General features: G+C 41.9%; 1 protein-coding gene across 2 annotated transcripts in view; it reads right to left on the bottom strand.

Moving 5' to 3' along the window:
• The window catches only part of LOC120716635 (apoptosis-stimulating of p53 protein 2-like), a 38,929-nt gene that overhangs the window by 9,238 nt on the left and 8,628 nt on the right, over positions 1–21,063 (bottom strand). For both annotated transcript variants that reach the window (XM_040004191.1, XM_040004192.1), the window contains exons 2-7: positions 14,625–14,772; positions 14,216–14,329; positions 10,152–10,228; positions 9,467–9,568; positions 8,894–9,071; positions 5,035–5,234 (exon numbers count right to left, since the gene is read on the bottom strand). In XM_040004191.1, the coding sequence (XP_039860125.1) occupies positions 5,035–5,234; positions 8,894–9,071; positions 9,467–9,568; positions 10,152–10,228; positions 14,216–14,329; positions 14,625–14,772 (819 nt within the window). The remainder of the gene's footprint in view (positions 1–5,034; positions 5,235–8,893; positions 9,072–9,466; positions 9,569–10,151; positions 10,229–14,215; positions 14,330–14,624; positions 14,773–21,063) is intronic.

The following is a 21,063-nucleotide window of genomic DNA, read 5'->3' as shown; positions in this document are numbered from 1 at the left end:
GCATACGCTCGTCATATTCTGTGATATGATTTACTCTGAGGTGTTTGACAAGTTTAGTGATGTTGCCACAACCATACATGCCAACCCTCCCGATTTTTCCAGGAGAATCTCGAATTTCAGTGCCCCTCTTGAAAATCTCCTGGAGACACCATTTTTTCCACCCGGACAACAAAATTGAAAAACCATATCGCAGAATTCATAGCGCAGCTCAGCCAATTCCAGTTTCCAACAATGGCGGCAGCGACTTAGTTTTAATATTACTCTTATTTCTCTTTGTGGGTCGCAAAAAAACTTTTAACATATTTTCAGGTGAGAATGTAGCTGTGTAAACTTCAAATATCTGAGCCGACCGACACATCGTCTTCAAACCCCCGCGGTCTTTCACTACTCGGGTTAAACATGATATATAAGTCACTTTGATAACTTAAAAATGTTATTGTTTGGCTTTTTCAGGGTTTTATTTGTTCGTGAGTAAATCAGTTTGGCTGAAATTAAAGTTATTAGATTAGATTAAATTAAATTTAACTTTATTAATCCCTCGGAAGGGTTCCTCCGGGGTTTTCACACAGCTGAATAAACGTCAAACAGAAAATGATTAAACAGAAGTGTGAGACGGTCGAGAGTTTACGCCAGCGCCCGGTTATATTTTAGATAGCAAGGAGCAGAAGGCAGAGTTTCACTCCACCGAGGGAGCTCGTGCCGTACTACCCGGCTTTCTTTAGACCGCGAAGGCCGGGTCCTCAGGTGGAAGCAGCCTCTGAATTTGGACACCCCCGCTGTTTCCGGGCCGGCCAATAATAACGGTGACATTTAACGTATTTTATCTGATAAATAAACACTGTAAAATGCATTTATCACCCTAAATTACTAAGATATCGATATTTTAATGTGAGAATCGTTTCTAGAACATAAATGATTGGTATCGGAGGAACCGATATTTCAGGATCGATCCGCACTACCCCTTACTTTCAGTAGCTGTTGAAAGGATAAAGTTGTGGTATATCAGTGGTTAGAAATACCATTATTACTTTAGGATTAGTTTAACACAAAGTTAGTGCTGATCTGGGAGCATTGCTGTGAGTCACAGTGCGCAGCCTAAAGGTCCTTTCACATCGGCGGCAGCATGTGCTGCTAATGCTAACTAAAAGCAAAGGATCCAGAATTTGTTGCGCTGGCTGTTGAGCTCTGTGGGTTTTTGCAGCAGCTCTACCTGTACTAGATGCACCTGCTCCTTGTCGTTTCTATCTCTGACTTTATGTCCTCTACAAGAGTTTGGTTTTTTTTGCTGGTCCTTCAAATGTTCAGTAAAACATGTATGCTAATTCATAACGAAGAATGCTTTGCAACTATCCCCACTAGTGAAGACTGTTATTTCCACAACACTGCCCCCCCTCCCCACCCCGAGGTCCACAGCGCTGTTGAAAAGGCTCTGGAGGTCCCTGTATTAAGCACGTAAACCTGTGACACAAAAATCACCAAACTCGGACCACCACAGACTGTTTTCCTTCGTGGTGATGAAGGAAAACGCTGGGCTGGCATGTAAAAGGGCATTTATTCCCTTCAAGGACCTGAAGCTCCATAAAGCACCCCTCCAATAGCCAAACCTATCTGTTCTCTGATTGGATAGTTAAATTTGTGATTGACATGACATTAGCCAATCAGATGAAAGGAAGAAAAATAGGGTCAAAATTCGTACTTGTAACTTGAAACTTGAGTGCAGAGTTTCACGTGTATTTTTGGCTAAGTCCACACACAAACCTTTTTTACACACACACAAATTCGTTTTACACATACAAATCCTGATTTACAAGTACAAAATATTTATGACCACAATTTGAGCCCATATAGTTGGTCATTATAAGAAGTGTTTGTGAACTAAACATCAAGAATGTGGGATACTGTTTGTCCGTGATTTGGAGAGCCCAGTTCGTGCTCCCGACGCAGGGAAAACCAATTCTGCAGGGGAGGCCTACCTTGGCCTTGTGCAGGTAAAGCCAAAGGGAAGATTTGCTTCACCATATTTTCTAGTCTTTGGCTTGGAAGGCAGTTGGTTTGGAAACATATTTGGCGATGCTTCATACCCTGCTTTGCGTATGTGTGGAAGCCCCGCCAAAAACCTGTCCATTATGCTACCATGCCCCCCCCTGCAATGGCTCTGCACCCCCCCCCCCCCCCCTCCCCAGGGGGCGGGCCCCACACTTTGGGAACCTCTTCTTAAGTCTTAAGTCATGACACACTTCTCTCCCCAACATAAGTTGCCAATATATGTTAAAAGTATTGGTATTGGATTGATACCAAAATATACTGCACAGCACTACAGACAGGATGAGAGTGCAGGAATGTCTTAAAGACATAAAGACCTGGATGGCCGCTAACTTTCTGCTTCTTAATTCAGATCAAACTGAGGTTATTGTACTCGGCCCTGAAAATCTTAGAAATATCGTATCTAAGCAGATTCTTACTCTGGATGGCATTACCTTGGCCTCCAGTAACGCTGTGAAGAACCTTGGAGTCATTTTTGACCAGGACATGTCCTTCAACGCACATATTAAACAAATATGTAAGACTGCTTTCTTCCATTTGCGCAACATCTCTAAAGTTAGAAATATCCTGTCTCAGAGTGACGCTGAAAAACTAGTTCATGCATTTATTACTTCCAGGCTGGACGACTGTAATTCATTATTATCAGGATGTCCAAAAAACTCACTGAAAAGACAGGGACTAGAAAGAGAGAGCATATTTCTCCTGTTTTGGCTTCCTGTTAAATCCAGAATTTAAAATCCTGCTCCTCACATACAAGGTCTTAAATAATCAGGCCCCATCTTATCTTAATGACCTTGTAGTACCATATCACCCTATTAGAGCACTTCGCTCTCGCTCTGCAGGCCTACTTGTTGTTCCTAGAGTATTTAAAAGTAGAATGGGAGGCAGAGCCTTCAGTTTTCAGGCCCCTCTTCTGTGGAACCAGCTTCCAGTTTGGATTCAGGAGACAGACACTATCTCTACTTTTAAGATTTGGCTTAAGACTTTCCTTTTTGCTAAAGCATATAGTTAGGGCTGGACCAGGTGACCCTGAATCCTCCCTTACCCTGCAATAGACGTAGGCTGCCGGGGATTCCCATGATGCATTGAGTTTTTCCTTTCCAGTCACCTTTCTCACTCACTAAGTATTAACAGACCTCTCTGCATTGAATCATATCTGTTATTAACCTCTGTCTCTCTTCCACAGCATGTCTTTATCCTGTCTTCCTTCTCTCACCCCAACCGGTCGCAGCAGATGGCCCCGCCCCTCCCTGAGCCTGGTTCTGCTGGAGGTTTCTTCCTGTTAAAAGGGAGTTTTTCCTTCCCACTGTCGCCAAAGTGCTTGCTCATAGGGGGTCATATGATTGTTGGGTTTTTCTCTGTATCTATGAAGCGCCTTGAGGCGACTTTTGTTGTGATTTGGCGATATATAAATAAAATTGAATTGAATTGAAGAGAGGTTAGATTTAAAGGTAAGGACTGCTCAGTGACGTTTGATAAACTGCAAATTTAAAGCTTCCATGTGACGTCATAATTTTAATCACATATGATGTGTTTTGATAAATTATGTATTTTCATTTTGCAAAACAAACAAAGCTATACTAATTTTGTGTTATTCAACTGTTGCATTAAATTACTGCATTAATGTAGTGAACAAGCTTTAAGCTGATGACTCTTGGGTTCATTCAGTGAATTCCAACTTTATACTACCTTGTGTCAGTGTAAGGGATCAATATCAGCCAAGATAGCTTGTGAAACTGCTTACATCGTGTTGAATTCAGTTGTGTAAATCCACAAAAAGTAGGTCAGCTGATAACAGCGACACAGAAAACCTACTGAAGCTTACATGAAAAATGACTGTGATTCTTTTCCCTATGCTGAGCTACTGCACAGATCTCAGGGTTCCCCCACCTGCTGAATCCCACTCTAACTCTTGACTCATTGTACTGTTTAGGTGTGGAGACAAAGTCACCGTCTACAATGTGGGCGACAGAAAATAGCTATTTGTTTAAAAGTCTGTAAAGTCTGTACTTTTGCCACCTCTGAACATAACAACAACCAGTGGCTATATTCAGCCATGTTTCACATCTGTATTGGCTTGTTGTAAGCCTGTTTGCTGGCTTGTTTGCAAACTTCTATATAATTATCAATTATAATTAGGGTTTAGGGTTAAACAGAACAAATGCAATGATGGAGTACTCAAGAGCTCCAAATGAGAAATTTTTTTTTCTATGGTGTATTAAGCACTTATCACTATTTCTGACACGCTGAACTTAATTTAAAGAAAAGAGTGCAAGAGGCTTTCATTTATATCATTTTATTTTTTCCATTTATTAGGCTAGGATAAGACCATAGTCCCCCGTTTATCAGGTAGGGAATTTTGCTCCCCTGTCACACCTGATCATAAGTGATAAATGAAAACATACTGGATGCTTTAATTTGGTTTTCATTTACAGGCCTCCCCAACCTGCATGCACCCATGTGATTACAAATACAGAAAAACCCTGATTAACCGTACTCTCTTCAGCGATCCTGCACACAGTCATTATGCCTCCAAAGAAAGGCAGCACCCACCATCTGAGGCAAACAGAAGGAGCCACAACTGAAAAACTAAGGTATGGAAATGACAACTTTCTACGCAGACAACCTCAAATATTACTGTCGGACTGCCTCTTACTCTTACTGCCTTTTTATGATTACAAATGCTACAGAAACAGAAAATATATTTCCCTCCACAATACAAAGTAATTTGTGTAAAGGCATAACAGTATCATCGATATCTTCACTCTCTCTATTAGGTAGAAATATGATTTTATGTCTGTAGTTGATTAATGTCAAGAGATTTTCACATTCATCAAAGAACGCTGAATGACAAATTTTGCTATAAAAATCCGATATATATTTATATCATACTGTAAAGAAAGCAGAAAATATGGCAAACATTTAATTTAATTGTAGAACAGCAAAGTATAATTTAATATTAGCAAGAGAAATTCTCAGCTGACATCTCACCTGCAGTTCTTTGTAGAGACATTCCAGCTCAGCTGTAGAAGACATGTTGTGGTGGTGCGGAAGAAGAGGAAGAGAAGGCTCCAGACTGTTGCTCCTCAGTCCCTCCAGCTGGTTGCTCAGCTCCTCTACCCTCGCCACAGCCACGAGCAGCTCTGTCTGCTTCTGATGGAAAAGGCTGGTCATCTGCTCGATCTCCTCCACTGCAACACAATCATATCATTGCAGTCTTTAATTGATCCTGGTGTCATCCCGCAGTACCCTGCACTACTATTTAAAGATAACCATTACACTCATTTTCAGTTTGAATAGGTTTTTTTAAAGCCTTGTACTGGGCATACTCTCTTGCTGTGGATGAAAGTACAGACATGATGGACATTGCACGGCTGGCCATCTTCATCCGTGGAGTGGAAATATTGGACATTAAATCGATGCACGGGACAACGACAGGAAAAGACATTTTTGAAAACGCATGTCAAAGTGTGGCCGACATGAAACTGCCCTGGGACAAACTTGTTGGACTTACAACAGATGGAGCGCCGGTGTTGTGCGGTGAAAAAAAGTGGACTCGTCGGCAGGATGAGAGTAAAGATGCGCAAGGAGGAGAAATGTACCGGTGAGTTAACAGCATATCACTGCATCACACACCAGGAAAGGCTGTGTGGATCATTACATGCTCCTAAAAATGGAGCATGTAATGATCACCGAGTTAAAGGTTTGAATCACCGTCAATTTCAGTCTTTTATGTAGGAAATAGATTCAGAGCTTGCTGACATTCCTTATCATACAGAGGTCCGTTGGCTGAGTTGGGGAAAAGTTCTCAATAGAGTTTTTGAGCTCGGCAAGGAAATCTGTCAGTTCATGGACATGGCATGTATGATGCAGTGAAGGCATTTGAAGTGAAGCAGTCACAAATGCACCAGTGCAACCTGCCTCATGTCAGGTTTATATTGTTGATTGTCATTTATGCTTAGCAATATTTAACCATATATGCTTAGAGGTGTATAATCGATTGTGTAGTGATACGATGTGTGATCCTTAGGAGTCTGCAAAGACTTCCAGAGTGTTCTGGCATTCACACCACATCCTGGGAGCATGGGAGAGGGCGTACCTTCTCTTATTGTTTTATGGTAGGATAAACGTAGCCATGTCAGTTTTAGTCTAAGTGCCTTTTGTTTAGATGAACTGCTGGACTTACAGACCAGCAGGTTTAGGGAAGTCATTTATGGGGTCACACACTGACCCCCCACACACACACACACACACACACATACTTACACAACACACAGGCAAGGTACTCTTTGTGTGTATGTATACGTCATGTGTTAATGAACCTATGTATATTCATGTGAGCTCAATAAAAGAACAATGTTACGGGGGAGCGGACGAGAGCGACTGGGGTCAAGTGAAGGAACGGCGCTTGTCGTGGTTCTCTCCCTCATGCATGAGTAACACGAAGAACTTTGCCTACTTGCGTCTTGCTTTTGCTGTGTAATCAAATTGTCTTGAACGTTCCAGCAAATAGGTTCAAACTACAAACCTATCACCTCACTTTCCCTGTTGCCAAGTAATGTTGAACCAAGTCGGCGCACTTTGCTGATAAACTGAGCGCACTGCGCACTGAGTATGCCCGGCGCTTTGGTGACTTTGAAGCACAAAAAGAGAATTTCGAGCTGCTTTGCAACCCATTTATGTGGAAACTGCACCTGTGCAGATTCAGATGGAGCTGCAGTGTAATGATACACTCAAGGCAAAGTACCACACTGAATGGCCCGCACAGTTTATTAGTTCCATTCCTGAAGCAACGCCTCAGCTCCGTCTACGTGCGGCTCCAACCTTGTGTTTGCTTTCATTTATTTTTTCTGGGGTTTTTGGCAGCATGTTCATATTTCTAACTTGCATAATTTTGACAGGATATATTTTTATGAAGAGCAAAATATTTAAAGTTAATTTTTTTCTGGAATAATATTCCTGTCTGTTTTTATTCATATTTATGTTTAAAAAACATTGTTTTAGTGTGTTCAATAAATGTTTATCTTGTTTGGCCCGCGACCTAAAGTGTGCCTTAATTTTGGCCCCCTGTGCAATTGAGTTTGACACCCCTGCTGTAAACCATAAAAGGTAGTATTCATTTTTTTAATCTGATGGTGGTGCTTATATAGCAGTGTCGACGTGCTGTTTAGCATTCTTTTCTGTCATTTGAACATTGCGAGCAGTAGCTTCTTTGCTGTGGCATGCTGGGTTGCATGCATCAGAGAGAAGGACGCGAACAGACTGAACAAATTCAGGAAGGCCGAGTCTGTTTTTGGCATGAAGTTCGCCACGGAGGTGGTGATCAGTGACAAAATGCTGGCAAGACTGCAGGCAATCATGGACATGGACCCCCTCCATAACACACTGGACAATCTGAAGAGTAGTTTCAGCAACAGGTTCCTTCAACCTCGCCTGTCTGAGTTGTGGTACAGGTCTTTCCTTCCCGCTGCTATCAAACTCTTCAGTCAGGTCCACACATGTGGAACGGAACAAATCACATCTCATTTTTGTACACCATGACATATTTGCACATACTTGTCCTTTTATATTTATATTTATACCTATCTCTATATTTATCTTAACATTTATCTATCAATATCTCTGTTTCTGCACTCATTTTCTTTGAAACTGAATTTTCCTCTGAGATTAATAAAGTTTCTCTGATTCAGATTTACCACGTATATTCGGTTAAAATTTATGTAGTCAATTCCTATCAGAAAGCATTTTTCTACACATGGTTCTGTATGATGATTAGTAAAAGCACATATCCCTAATATGGTCATCTCAATCACACCATCATGAACAGTCACATTCTGTTTTACTTAAATTTGTCTTACACTTTACTTTGTTCTGTTTCCTGCTATTTTTGTACCAGGCCAGTGTTCAGTTAGTCAGTCTCCTCAGTATATATACCTTCACAACAATCTTAAGCCAGACTGTACTCTTTGCAGTAAAGCTTTCCAGTAATTCCTAGTATTCCTTGTGTTGCCTACTACTATCCTAACTGATCTGATTTAGAGTATTTCATTGACTTTTCCTGTTGCTTGCGTTACTTGGATTGTTTGCAACTGATTTCTCATGTATGACCACGGCCTGTACTGGTATACCTGTCACAGCAGATGGCCCCGCCCCTCTCTGAGCCTGGTTCTACTGGAAGTTTCTTCCTGTTAAAAGGGAGTTTTTCCTCCCCACTGTTGCCAAAGTGCTTGCTCATAAGCGGTCATTTGATTGTTGAGTTTTTCTCTGTATGTCTACCTTACAATATAAAGTGCCTTGAGGCGACTGTTGTTGTGATTTGGCGCTATATAAAAGAAAATTGAATTGAATAACAACTTGGACGGTTGAATTTTATTTAGAGCCTCTTCTCCTTATACGTAACACCAGCTGCCTGTAAACCTTTTGTTTAAGAAGGGTAGCCAGTCAAAAGAAAGTTGACTTACACCACGAGTTTGGGATTGAAAATGAACAGTGGGGCGCCAGTACCTCTTCTTTAGCTTTTCTGATAGTCAATGAACAGAAATATAGAGTTGGATATGAGAATATTAGCTCCCGTTTAAAAAAATCCCAAGTTTATTTTAAAAAATACAAAAATTCGACTATTTATGAAACAAAAAATTTCTTAAACAGTTTTCTAATGTTTTTCCCATGTTGATGTTTGCCCCAAACTAATGTGCCAAACTTGTCGGTGCATTAGTGTTTCATATTGATTTTATACAATTAGGCCCAGGAATATGTGACACATAAAACAGTTCAAAACTAATGTTTTGGATAAGAATAAAGAAGCTCTGCAAAATGTTACAAAGCCTATGTAGTCGCATGGCTCACTGACCTAGTTTGCTATTACTTAGGCGTTTCTGTTCCACCTGACCCTTTAGGGCCCGGACTCGTCGCAGTTTGGCCTCCTGGTTATGCGCATTCTCCCTGAGCTGCCACAGCCGCTCCTGTTCTGACGCCTCCTGTTGCTGCTGCTGGTGATCCTGCAGTTTCAGGAACCGTAGCTGCTGCTCCTGCAAAACACAATGCTTTTCAGGTCTTTATCATATCATATCATGCTAAACAGCTACACAGATTTCTTCCTGATATACTTTAACTGGAAGACATGAAACATTTACAGTACATCTTGTAAAATATATCTAGCCATTCATATGAGGTATAGAAGGCTTGTGTAGTCACAGTCGAATCATGTACATCACTTTAGTATGAACATTAGTCTCTGTTTGCACAGAGCTTTGTTTGGTATACTAGTCCAGGGGGCAAACGGAGTACAAGAAGTAGTTAATAAGCATCCATAGGCAACTGCAAGAGGTTATTGTGAACTGCATTTAAAATAGTATCAGCATCAATATAAGTGGTAACACCAGTAGTAGTAACAGTAGTAATAGTTGTGTATGGTGTGTTTTACCTTGGAGGCCAGCAGCTGCTGCTGAGCACTGATCTGCTGCTGCTGTCGGGTTGCCAGGTCGTGCAGCTCATTCAGCGTCATGTCCAGACAAGGAGCTGAAACCTGTAACGCAGATACAGTCAGAGTTCACTTTCACACAGACAGAAATACTAAAAGACACATTACACTGTCCAGCTGTCACAACCTTCATGCATTTTAAGGTGCAATGCACAACTTTCTGTTCAGCCATTTACGGCAGCGGTCCCCAACCCCGAGCCATGGACCGGTACCCGTCCATGAGTCGTTTGGTACCCAGCCGCGAGAGTTCAGGCTTGGATGTGAAATTCATGGTTTTCAGGATTTTTGTCGGTTTTTAGCATTATTCTTTTTATCGTTTTTATCGTTAACTTGGTTTCTCTGGGTCTTTTCCCGTGTGTTATGAATAAATCTTTTTTTTTTTAGTATGGGTACTGGTTTTATTTTGTTGCATTTATCCGCGACACCTTAAAGGCCGGTCCATGAAAATGTTGTTGGACATAAACCGGTCCGTGGCACAAAAAAGTTTGGGGACTGCTGATCACAGAAACTCAAAATGCAATATCTATGAATGTGTTTGAAGGGATTCATGTTAGTCGGTAATAAAAATGTAAGCCAAGGCAAAACACACTGATTTATTTTTATCAAAATCACAGTAAAAGTCTCTCACCCCATTCTCCAGACATCTCTCCAAAGAGGCTTTCACCTGGTTTCTCCTCATCATCTGATCTGCAGCCCTGGATCCAACTGGACACAAAACACAGTAAATACTAATGAAGAATTTAATCATTTTAGCCATGCTCTACTGCCTATCCAGTGTTGGTGCAGAGGATGGTCAGGATAAGCCAAGATTGACAACAATGTATATAAACACATAGTGAGTGAAAAAGGTGAATGACGATAAAATACTAGTGCATAATAATAAGCCCCCAGCAGCCTTAGTTACTCAGCAGTCAATTGCTGAGTAACTAAGGGAGAATTCAGGGTCACTTGATTCAGCCCTAACTATATGTTTAGCAAAAAGGAAAGTTTAAAGCCTAATCTTAAAAGTAGAGATAGTGTCCCATTTCCAAACTGGAAGCTGCTTTCACAGAAGAGGGGCCTGAAAGCTGAAGGCTCTGCCTCCCATTCTACTTTTAAATACTCTAGGTACAACAAGTAGGCCTGCAGTGCGAGAGCATAGTGCTCTAATCAGGTGATATGGTACTATAAGGTCATTAAGATGAGATGGGGCCTGATTATTTAAGGCCTTGTATGTGTCAAGATTCTGGGTCATTTGACCCAGCGTTCTTAGTTTTCCTGTGTTCCTGTGTCATGTTAAGTTCATTTGTTATTCTATGGGTCCTAAGTTGTTCAGGTTAATTTACTGGATTTCCTCTCGTGTCGTTATCCCCCTTTGTCTCCCTCTGTGTGACCGTGTATATAGTGATGTGAGTTATTGTGTTTTGCTCATACTCCTTGTGCTCTGTGTTTTCCTCTTTCCATCATGTTCTCTCTCTCTCTCTGCTTCTCTCGGCTGTCTCTGTGTACTCTCTGTGTTATGTTTAAGGTCCGCGTCTTGGTGTCAGAATTTTGTGTCCTCCCCACTCTGTTATGTGTAATTGTCCTCAGCTGTGTTCCCCGTGTGCTTCCACTTCCCTCGTTACCTTCTGTGTACTTATGTCAATGTCCCCCTCTGTTCTGTGTGGCGTCGTCCCCTCACTGTGTGTTTCCTCCATGCTCCTAGGTCCCTGTGTTTCCAGTGTAGCTCCCTCGTGTCTCTGGTTTTTGATTTGAGTTTCTTGTTTATAGCTCCTTGTGTTTAGTTTAGTACCTATGTGTTTTTCCAGCAATAAAGCTGCCGTTTTGAGTTCATCCCTCCCCTCGTATGACTCCTGTGTTTGGGTTCTATTTCCTGCCAGCCACACAGTGAACCATGACAGTATGTGAGGAGCAGGATTTTGAATTCCATTCTGGATTTAACAGGGAGCCAATGAAGGGAAGCCAAAACAGGAGAAATCTGTTTCTAGTCCCTGTCAGGACTCTTGCTGCAGCAATTTGGATTAGCTGAAGGCTTTTCAGGGAGTTTTAGGACATCCTGATAATAACAAATTACACTAGTCCAGCCTAGAAGTAATAAATGCATGAACCTTTCAGCATCCCTCTGAGACTCTTTAAGGGCCAAGTACAATAAGCTCAGTTTCATCTGAATTTGGAAGCAGAAAATTAGTTGTCATCCAGGTTTTTATGTCTTTAATGCTGTCTTTAATACTTTGTATACTGCATGTAAAGAAGCATGTATAATCTAAACAGAATTGGTTCTAGCACTGAAGCCTGTGGAACTCCATAATTATCCTTAGTGTGTGAAGAGGACTCTCCATTTACGAGAAAAAATTGGAGTCTATTAAACACATAAAGACCTGGATGACCTCTAATTTTCTGCTTCTGAATTCAGATAAAACTGAGGTTATTGCACTTTGGCCTAAAAATCTTAGAAATTTGGTCTCTAACGAGGACTCCCTCGAAGAGATTCTGGCAAACCATCAGACGACTCAGGAGGGGAAAGCAGTGCTCCACCTGCAATGTGTATAGTGCGGGTGGAGCGCTGCTGACTTCTGACTGAAAACATAGTCGAGCATTGAATACTTTGAGGACCTCCTCCTCCCCACTGGCACGTCTTCTGTGGAGGAAGCAGAGTCTGAGGGGGACGACTAGCCTATCTCCGGGGGCGAGGTCACTGGGGCAGTTAAACAACTCCTTGGTGGCAGAGCCCCTGGGGTGGATGAGGTCCGCCCTGAGTTCCTGGAGGCTCTGGATGTTGTAGGGCTGTCTTTGTTGACATGCCTCTACAATGTTGTGTGTAGATCAGGGGTGGTTCCTCTGGATTGGCAGACCAGGGTGGTGATTCCCATCTTTAAGAACGGGGACCAAAGGGTGTGTCCAACTATAGGGGGCTCACACTCCTCAGCCTCTCTGGGAAAGTCTATGCCAGGGTGCTGGAAAGGAGAGTCCACCCGCTAGTCGAACCTCTGATACAGCATTAACAATGCGGTTTTCATCCTGGTCATGGAACACAGGATCAGCTCTTTACCCTCTCAAGGATACTTGAGGGTGCATGGGAACTTGCCCAACTAATCTACGTGTGTTTTGTGGACTGGGAGAAGACCGTGTCCTTCAGAGTGTCTTGTGAGAGGTGCTTCGGGAGTATGGGGTGTCTGGTCCATTGCTTCAGGCCATTCGATCCTTATACAACCGTTGCAAGAGCTTGGTCCGGATAGCCGGCAATAAGTCGCATTCATTCTTGGCCAGGGCTGCCCTTTGTCACCGATTCTGTTCATAATTTTTATTTGACAGAATTATGAGGTGGTGAACAGCTTTTAGTTGGGTGGTCTCAGAATCTCATCTCTGCTTTTCACAGATGATGTGGTTCTGTTGGCTTCATCGGATGATGGCCTCCAGCTCACACTGGAACAGTTCGCAGTTGAGTGTGAAGTGGTGAGAATGAGGATCAGCACCTCCAAATCTGAAGCCATGGTCCGCAGCCAGAAAAGGGTGGAGCGCCCACTCTGGGTCAGTGACGAGTTCCTGCCCCAAGTGCAGGCATTTAGGTATCTCGGGGTCATGTTCACGGGTGACGGGAAAAGGAAGCGAGAGATCAACAGACGGATTAGTGATGCGGACACTATACTGGTCTGTCGTGGTGAAGAGAGAGCTGAGTTTAAAAGCGAAGCTCTTGATTTACCGGTCGATCTACATCCCTTATGTACCACGAGATGTGGATAGTGACCGAAAGAACGAGATCACAGATACTCGTTCTGTGAGCCAGTCACCCTTCAGAGGAAGGGTGACTGGCCTCTCCCTTAGAGATAGGGTGAGAAGTTCTGCCATCTGGGAGGGGCTCAGAGTAGAGCCGCTGCTCCTCCACATCAAAAGGAGCCAGTTGAGGTGGTTTAGGCGTCTGATAAGGATGCCTCCTGGGTGAGGTGTTCTGGGCATGTCCCACCGGGAGGAGGCCCCGGGGCAGACCCAAGACATGCTGGAGAGATTATATCTCTCGGTTGGCCTGGGAACGCCTTGGTGTTCCCCCAGACAAGCTGGAGGAGGTGGCTGGGGAGAGGGAGGTCTGGGCTTTTCTGCTTAGATTGCTGACCTCGCGACCCGGCCCTGGATAAGCGAAAGAAGATGGATGGACGAACGAGTGAAAGCAAAGTAACCTACAAGATACACTGTGCTCATTCGGACCTTCAATAGTGCCAATATTTTCTGTATATTGTAATACGCAGTCAAGAGAATTAGAGGAACACTCACCTTTTTACTTTTCAAACACAAGCATCTGTACTTGTGAAAAATGTGAAAAATGTGTGTTCTTTTGCCACCTCTGTATATCAACTAATAGATGGATAGAGGTATATCTGTATATTTACAAAGGGGATACACCAGTACTGCCACTCCACTGAGTTAACCACAGGATCCATACCTGCCATCAAAAGTGAGAGGATGGATACTGTCTATCAAATTCTTCATAATTAACATTCAATTGATTACTTATAATTATAAATTAGCTTAGACCTAAATGTTGTACCTAAATCATAACCTGTACTGTAGTTACGGCTGTTTGGACATTTTAATTTTTTCTTTTTAAATGTTATGAGTGCCAAATAGTACTGAGACTGTTCTGGTGGTGTGTGGTCCTTTATTAAATAACATAGTATGTCAGTTTTTTAATTACCTTTAGCCATTAAGTTTCTTTCTTACCTGATTCTCGTCCAGGTGCTCTTTGGTGACGGAGGAGATAACGTACCTCTCCCCTCTGCTGTCCTGATCGCTGCAACACCTCCAGCATCTGTTCTCCTTCTCCAACAACACGTTCTGATTGATTGAAAAGAAGCATACAACGTTAAAGAATATAACATTAACCCTTTGTTACAAAAAGAGATGGAATGAATTAATCATGATATAATTACACTATAGGGCCAAAAACTATGTGTGAAAATATAGTTCTTATCACCTGACCTGCAAGTCACATTATGGCTACTTTTGAGATATAGCTACAACCATATCAGTGTTTGTGTATTTGAGGTTCACGTGAATGAATACCGCAATTTATTATTATTATTAGGTCACTACTAGCAGTTTGGATATCTACTTGACACAAGGAACTCACCTGAGCCTCTCAATATCTCAGCCAGATAGCAGTCAGACTCGCCAGGCTCCTTGCAGAGCTCCACCACATCTCTGCACAGTGTCTCTGGTGTGATGGGGACTTCACTAAAATGTTGGTTATTGTTGCTGAGGTACACAGTTAGGAACATCTACAATTACAAAATACATTTTGGTAATAAGAATTCAGGGTTCACGTTCACGTTGTTTCAATAGACTACCTTTAAATTAGGAAGACTGTCATCAATGACAGTAGCTCACTTGAAAAGCAGGATGAGAGATCCGCGTCACTGATTTACAACTGTGAGCTTGTGTATTACTGGGTCTGTACCTTAAAATAATAAAGTACCTTGAGGCCAATTTTGTTGTGATTTGGTGCTATATAAACAAAACTGAAATTGAATTGAAAGGAACTGAGCATCAACAAAGCCTTTTTTATATTGTCATAAAATATAATTATTGCAAATTTTCTTAAAATATCGTGATATAATTTTGAGGCTATATCACCTCCTTCTATAAAGGAGGCACCCTAATCAGATGCCAGAACTACCTCAACTGTCCTCTTGCAATGTGGTTGAACGGTCTACTTCCTGCATGACCAAAAGCTTCACTCTGCAACTCAGACAACCCTTGGATGAGGTTCATTCTGCTACTCATGCTCATATGTTTTGGTTAGTACCCACTCATAAGCATAACCATAAGTAAAACTCAACCAGTAACATCATAAGATCGCCAACCTCACTTTCACAACAGACCTGTACAACATCCACAAACTTAAAATAGTTCCAAGGGCTGTCAGGTTTCCAATGTTCTGTTTAAAGTGTTAAAACCAAAATCATTGGAATAGTCCGTTAACAGACTGTGTTCAGTAAAACAGCATGCAACATAACAGTTTCACTGAAAACAAAACCTGCCCTTTTCACCTTTATTGCAGCTTTTGTGCTATTTACAACTATTACAGATATTTGTGGACAGAACTCCCATGATGCAATGAGCCATCTGTTACTCCAGCAGGGTAGGCCCACAGCCAGATTACTTCCCACAGCCTGCCAACCTGCGTGGATGCAGCACTCAGCACTTTCCAGCCTTTACTTATCCTGTGAACTAGGCACTAACCAACAACATGCTCAAAGGCTTATCAGAGCTTCTTCTAAAGGTTCCCATCCACAAAGCTGGTCTAAGGATTAAAATCTTCAACTTGACATCCCTGAGCTGGCTTTTCTCATTTTGCACAGCTCTTTCTGCCCTGATTTCTGTTTTATTCATTCCAGTCAATGTGGTCTGGAAAAAGCTCAAAAGAACAAAAACATATATGATGCATATGCCAACAAGATATATAAAGGGAGGGGCTGAGCATTCAAAAAAGACAAAACAGTATTTTAAGCTAAATGCTACTGCAATGGAGGTGGAGTCACACTCTTCTACCACAGAGTAAATATGAAGAGAAATGAAGCAAGTGTAACCTTAAAAGAAAAGCATGGAAATAGTGTTGTGCAGGTTAAGAGTGTCAGAATCATGAGTTTGAAGCTGGAAATCGAATGTCAGTGCTGAAGTTAGAAAGGCATGGTTGAAATGGTTTGGACATATATAGAGGAGGGATAGTGAATATACTGGACAGAGGATGTTTGAAGATGGAGCTTCAGGAGCCACCAACCTTCCAATTAGTAGATCACCTGCCCCACCTCCTGAGTTACAGCAACCCCCAAGAAGTTCATGGATAAAAGAGGGGGTGGTGTGACAGAAAAGGATGCCAGGGATAGTGTGAGATGAAGGCAGATGATATGCTGTGGCGACTGGTGACGGGAACAGCCAAAAGAAGAAAAAGAACAATTCTAACCATGTTGTGGCTTACCATGTTTTTGAAAATTGTATATAGTGACCTAATTAAAAATAAGATCACTATATCATTATTGGTAATAATATTATCATCTACTATTGATAAGGATAAATATAAATATACTAGTATTCATTTTGCAAACATGTGTGTAAGTTTTCTAAGTCAGTCAGGCTTTCATTTGTTTGTACTCACATTTGTAAAGTTGTTTGTGAAGTACAAATCAGCTATACAAATATTGATAAAATTTGGGTTTGTGCATGAAAGTTTCAATGCATGATTTATGCACACTGTTTGTGAATAAGGGCCAACGTATGCTTGTGCCATCATTGTGGTGGAGGCGTGGTCCCTGGCTCAGCTGCGGGGGGGGGGGGTTGGCGCAGTGAGCTCAAGGGGCAGGGCCAGGGAGGCTGGAGGGCCAGGTGGAAATAATCAACCAAACAAGGTTTCTCCCTTCACATAGCGAGGTCAGACACGAGAGGAGAAGTGTGCGGGCGGGTTGAAAGCTGGCTGGTGTGTGTGCCGAACCAGGGAATTAATACGAGTGCACAATCAATTTAGGAAAAAAAACAGTTACACAATCGAAAGAACGGCGTGTCGGGTCACGGTCCTTTACAGTGGTGCCGAAACTCAGCTGGTATGCCAGACTCACATCGCTCAGGCTCCGACACCCTCCCCCGGTTCAGGAGGTACTACAGCGTTCCGGTAAGGAGTCATGGGGGTATGCGCCATGCTTTGGGGGACACGGTCTGCACGCAGAGCCTTATGCACCAAAGCTTGGTTCGCCCCGGGGCATTGCTGAAAGCGGAGTGGGTATTGGTGAAATGTGTTCATGGTGATATTCACAAGTATCCCAAAGTGCCGCTGATATTGAAATACAAGGGCAAAACACACAGTTACCCCGCGCCTGTCCACTAATTCCGGGTACGAATTGAACAGCGTTTAATAACGTGTTGGGGGCAATCATGTGCTCAGTGGCGACGTCCGTCACTGATTCCGGGGGCGGAGGGTCTTTGACCAAGTGATAGAAATTGATGATCACGTGGTGCGCCCTGAAGCCGTGTGGACCTAGCCGCTCTTTGTATCATTAAAAGAGGCTTTATCGAGTGAGTCGTGACATTCGCACAAAGGAGACATGGGCAAAGGCCTCCACCTGTAAAACCATTCCTGTTTTGGGTCTGTCTCATTGTTGGCATTCTAGTGCACATGTTAGTAATTTCATTAACACCAAAGCAGCTGAAACCAATTTACAACCCTCTTTGTTGTTACAGTACTTGGCCTGGTTAAGGTGTAACAGGAGAAAACGGTATTAGTTCATCTTGGGGGAACACAAGTATGTGAGCTAAATGTCACTGAGTCCATCCAAAAAGGTCTTGAAACAGTTTACTCAAAACCACAAATACAGTTGACCGAAATGAGAGCTCAACTGCAAATATACAAAGGGATAAATTACTGGGCATATGGATGTGACATTCAGTCTTATTGATAATTTCTGACAAATCAGTGGGTACTTCAATGCACACAGTTTACCTTTTTAGTCACTAACCTGAGGATTGCTTGCCAGAGATTCTATAGGAATCAATTCAATATTACCTGAAACATAACTAAAACAATAACTTTCATATATGCAACATTCAATCTTCTTGGTTTTTTGAATTTGTTCATGTGCTTTCTATTTTTTCTGTAAGACAGTAGTGTGAGGAAAAGATGAGAAAACTAAAATGTCTCACATGGATATAACTGAGAAAAATATAACTTTGAAACAAGTCCACAGTATCACCATGACAGAGCTAAGATGGGCAGTTCCAAGCTTGCCAATGCCAGTGATTAGGCACCATGAGGTCACACATGAGTGGGATTTTTTTTTTCAAATTAAATAAAAGATAAATAAAAGAATCTTTTCACTTTAGTCCTAATTACTATAAGAAAGGTTGCTAAGGGCGTTGTTCATTTTATTGGTCTCGTTCAGTCAAACTGAAAGATTACTCTGCTCAGCAAATGTAAATGAACGTTGTCAGAAAGAAAAGTGTAACTTTGTATTTAGCCCCAATCATTTCTCCTGGCCTTTTAGCTCTTAAGAACGATTTTGTTTTATGTTATTGCAGGCTACAGTAGCTGTTCTTGTCAACAGAAAATGGAAATACTCAAATTTAAGTTGCAATAGTGTTAGAAATAATAAAACCAACAAAGGCTCTAACTGAACCAGTGAAAGACTCTGAAAGAGATTTAATGGTCTCAGTGAGAAGCCGTCAACCAGCCTGCCTACTGTCCTACATAAAGAAAACTGGAGCAATGCCGTCTTCCTTCAGGTTCAGACAAAGTGGGCCACTGTCATCAGTCACTCAGCTGAGGTTGACCAGGAAACACTGCAGCCAATCAGAGATGATGGAGGAAAGAAAGTTTCTCTTGGGAGTCTCTTGTCATTGGTACCACTGACTCCTGAACATCAACAGATCCTAAAAACAGACTACATTTGTGAGTACGTGCACTTTTTTTCACCTCAGTCACCTTTAGTTTCACTTGTAGCTCTGATTAAAATGGGTAACATAAATAGTCAGCTGAGATGAGTAACACTTCACACCAGGCATTTCCATAAATGTCTGCCCAGAAGCACCAGCTATCAATCGTTGCAACCTGTTGTTTGTGAGCAAAACATGTAATAGACACACCGGTCCACTGTGACCATTTCACGCTTTCTCTCCAAAAGTGAAATGGGCATGCATGCTGAAGTTACAGTACCAGCAGGAGGAGATGATATAATCAAGTTGTCTATTTTCTTCCACATTCCAATAAAAATGTACATGTGGCCTGTTAGGTTGGACACTGAATTATCATTAACATCTTTACCATCATAATGCCTTGTTTTCAGCAGCACTAAATTTTGCATCGAAGCACAAACTTCAGAATGCTGACATGCTTGCTCTTCTTCACTGCAGCCATTACATGCTCTTTTAAAGGCATACAGACACACAAACTCATTCACTAGAACACTTAAACAAGCGAACACAGACACTTGCACAAAAACACAAACACGACACACACACCAAATCTGTCATCTTGCAGTTAAAACACTGTAAAAAAATCCTTCCAAGAAGACAGTACAGGCCGTTTGATTTTATACCACCACAACATCATTAATTTCAATCATAGAGGAAACAACCCTGTGAACTCCTGGAAACACTGCTGCATTATACCCATAGTAGCTGAAAGTGGAAACATGTGAAAGCAAGCTGAAATATTAAAAAGCCCCGAAGAGTGAACCTGCTAGTCAACAGGCGGAGAGCCTTAAAGTCCTGTGGCCTCAGCTCCTAATCCAGCCAGGAATTAGAGCTGCATCACGCTGCTTAATACTACCACAACCCCCACTGCTGTATGGGAGGATGAAATTAACGATCCATCTACTGTCTGAAAGAGGTCAACAGCTTCGTCTTAACAATGATCAAAATGGAGTCGCCTCGTAATCCTGTTATTGACTTGCCAACAACTGAGACGTCACAACAGAAGCAGACAAACACACATGGATACATATAGTTCAGCTTTAATCAACAAAAGAAATGTATTACATAATTTTAGCAAATTAAACATTTTAAGCTGGTTTTGTTGCTACTCAGGATTACAACTGCAAACTCAACATTTTTATTTTAATTTTTGTTTAATACTGGTGCTGATGTAGATATCTATGAAAGCACCAATGACTACAGATGTGACAGTTAATAAATCTACACATTTAACACAGTAGATCACTGATTTAATTACATAATTTGATTATTAGAATTAACAGGACAAATTAGGAAACTCTGTCAAATAATCCTGAGATCAGAAGCTCAAAGCTTAAAAATTAGAACTGAAGCTAATTTGAAACATTATCAGACAAGACCGGGGAAAAGCCAAAGGTCAAAGAATATTGGTTTTGATCTCAGCATGCATTATTTATAACAGAGTGTTAAATCACAACTAAACTGACTGAAAACACATTTCACTGTCAGTGTGCCGACTGTTTTCATTCACTCATTCAGTATCTATCCTATTTCTGCTCAGGGCAACATGCTGACAGCTGCCACACTGCAGGTCACATCCCAAATGTTTTGTAGGGACTGTGGAGGGCTGTAGCCATATGGCTACCAGCATCACATGACATACCAATATTGGATAAACAATACACACGACCCCATTGTCTAGGACGCTACCACAGTGAGCAGTATAAACGCAGAATGCTTCCATACATCTATTGTTAACATTGTCTTCTGATTGACTGGCATTGTTTTATTAGATTATATTGGGATATGTCCCACCTACTCACTAATCATCTATAAAGTCATAGCTTTTGATAAAGTGTATGTTATGATGCTATTGGTGTCTGTAACCCACCAAGGAAACTAGCGGATGATACCGTGGAGACAAAGACTATCACAACGTTTCCCAACCAGAAGCCGTGGGTGGATAAAACCATCCGCGACGCTCTGAGATCCCGCACCGCTGCCTACAACACGGGACTCATGACGGGGGACATGGACCCGTACAAAGCCGCGTCATATAACGTGCGGAGGGCGGTGAAAGAGGCGAAGCAGCGCTACGGGAGGAAACTAGAGTCACAACTCCAACAGAGTGA

Source organism: Simochromis diagramma, unplaced genomic scaffold, assembly GCF_900408965.1.
Source record: "Simochromis diagramma unplaced genomic scaffold, fSimDia1.1 OVJJ01000565.1, whole genome shotgun sequence".
Classification (NCBI taxonomy): domain Eukaryota; kingdom Metazoa; phylum Chordata; class Actinopteri; order Cichliformes; family Cichlidae; genus Simochromis; species Simochromis diagramma.
The sequence above is the reverse complement of the archived record's forward strand: the minus strand, read 5'-3'. Positions and strand labels throughout refer to the sequence as shown.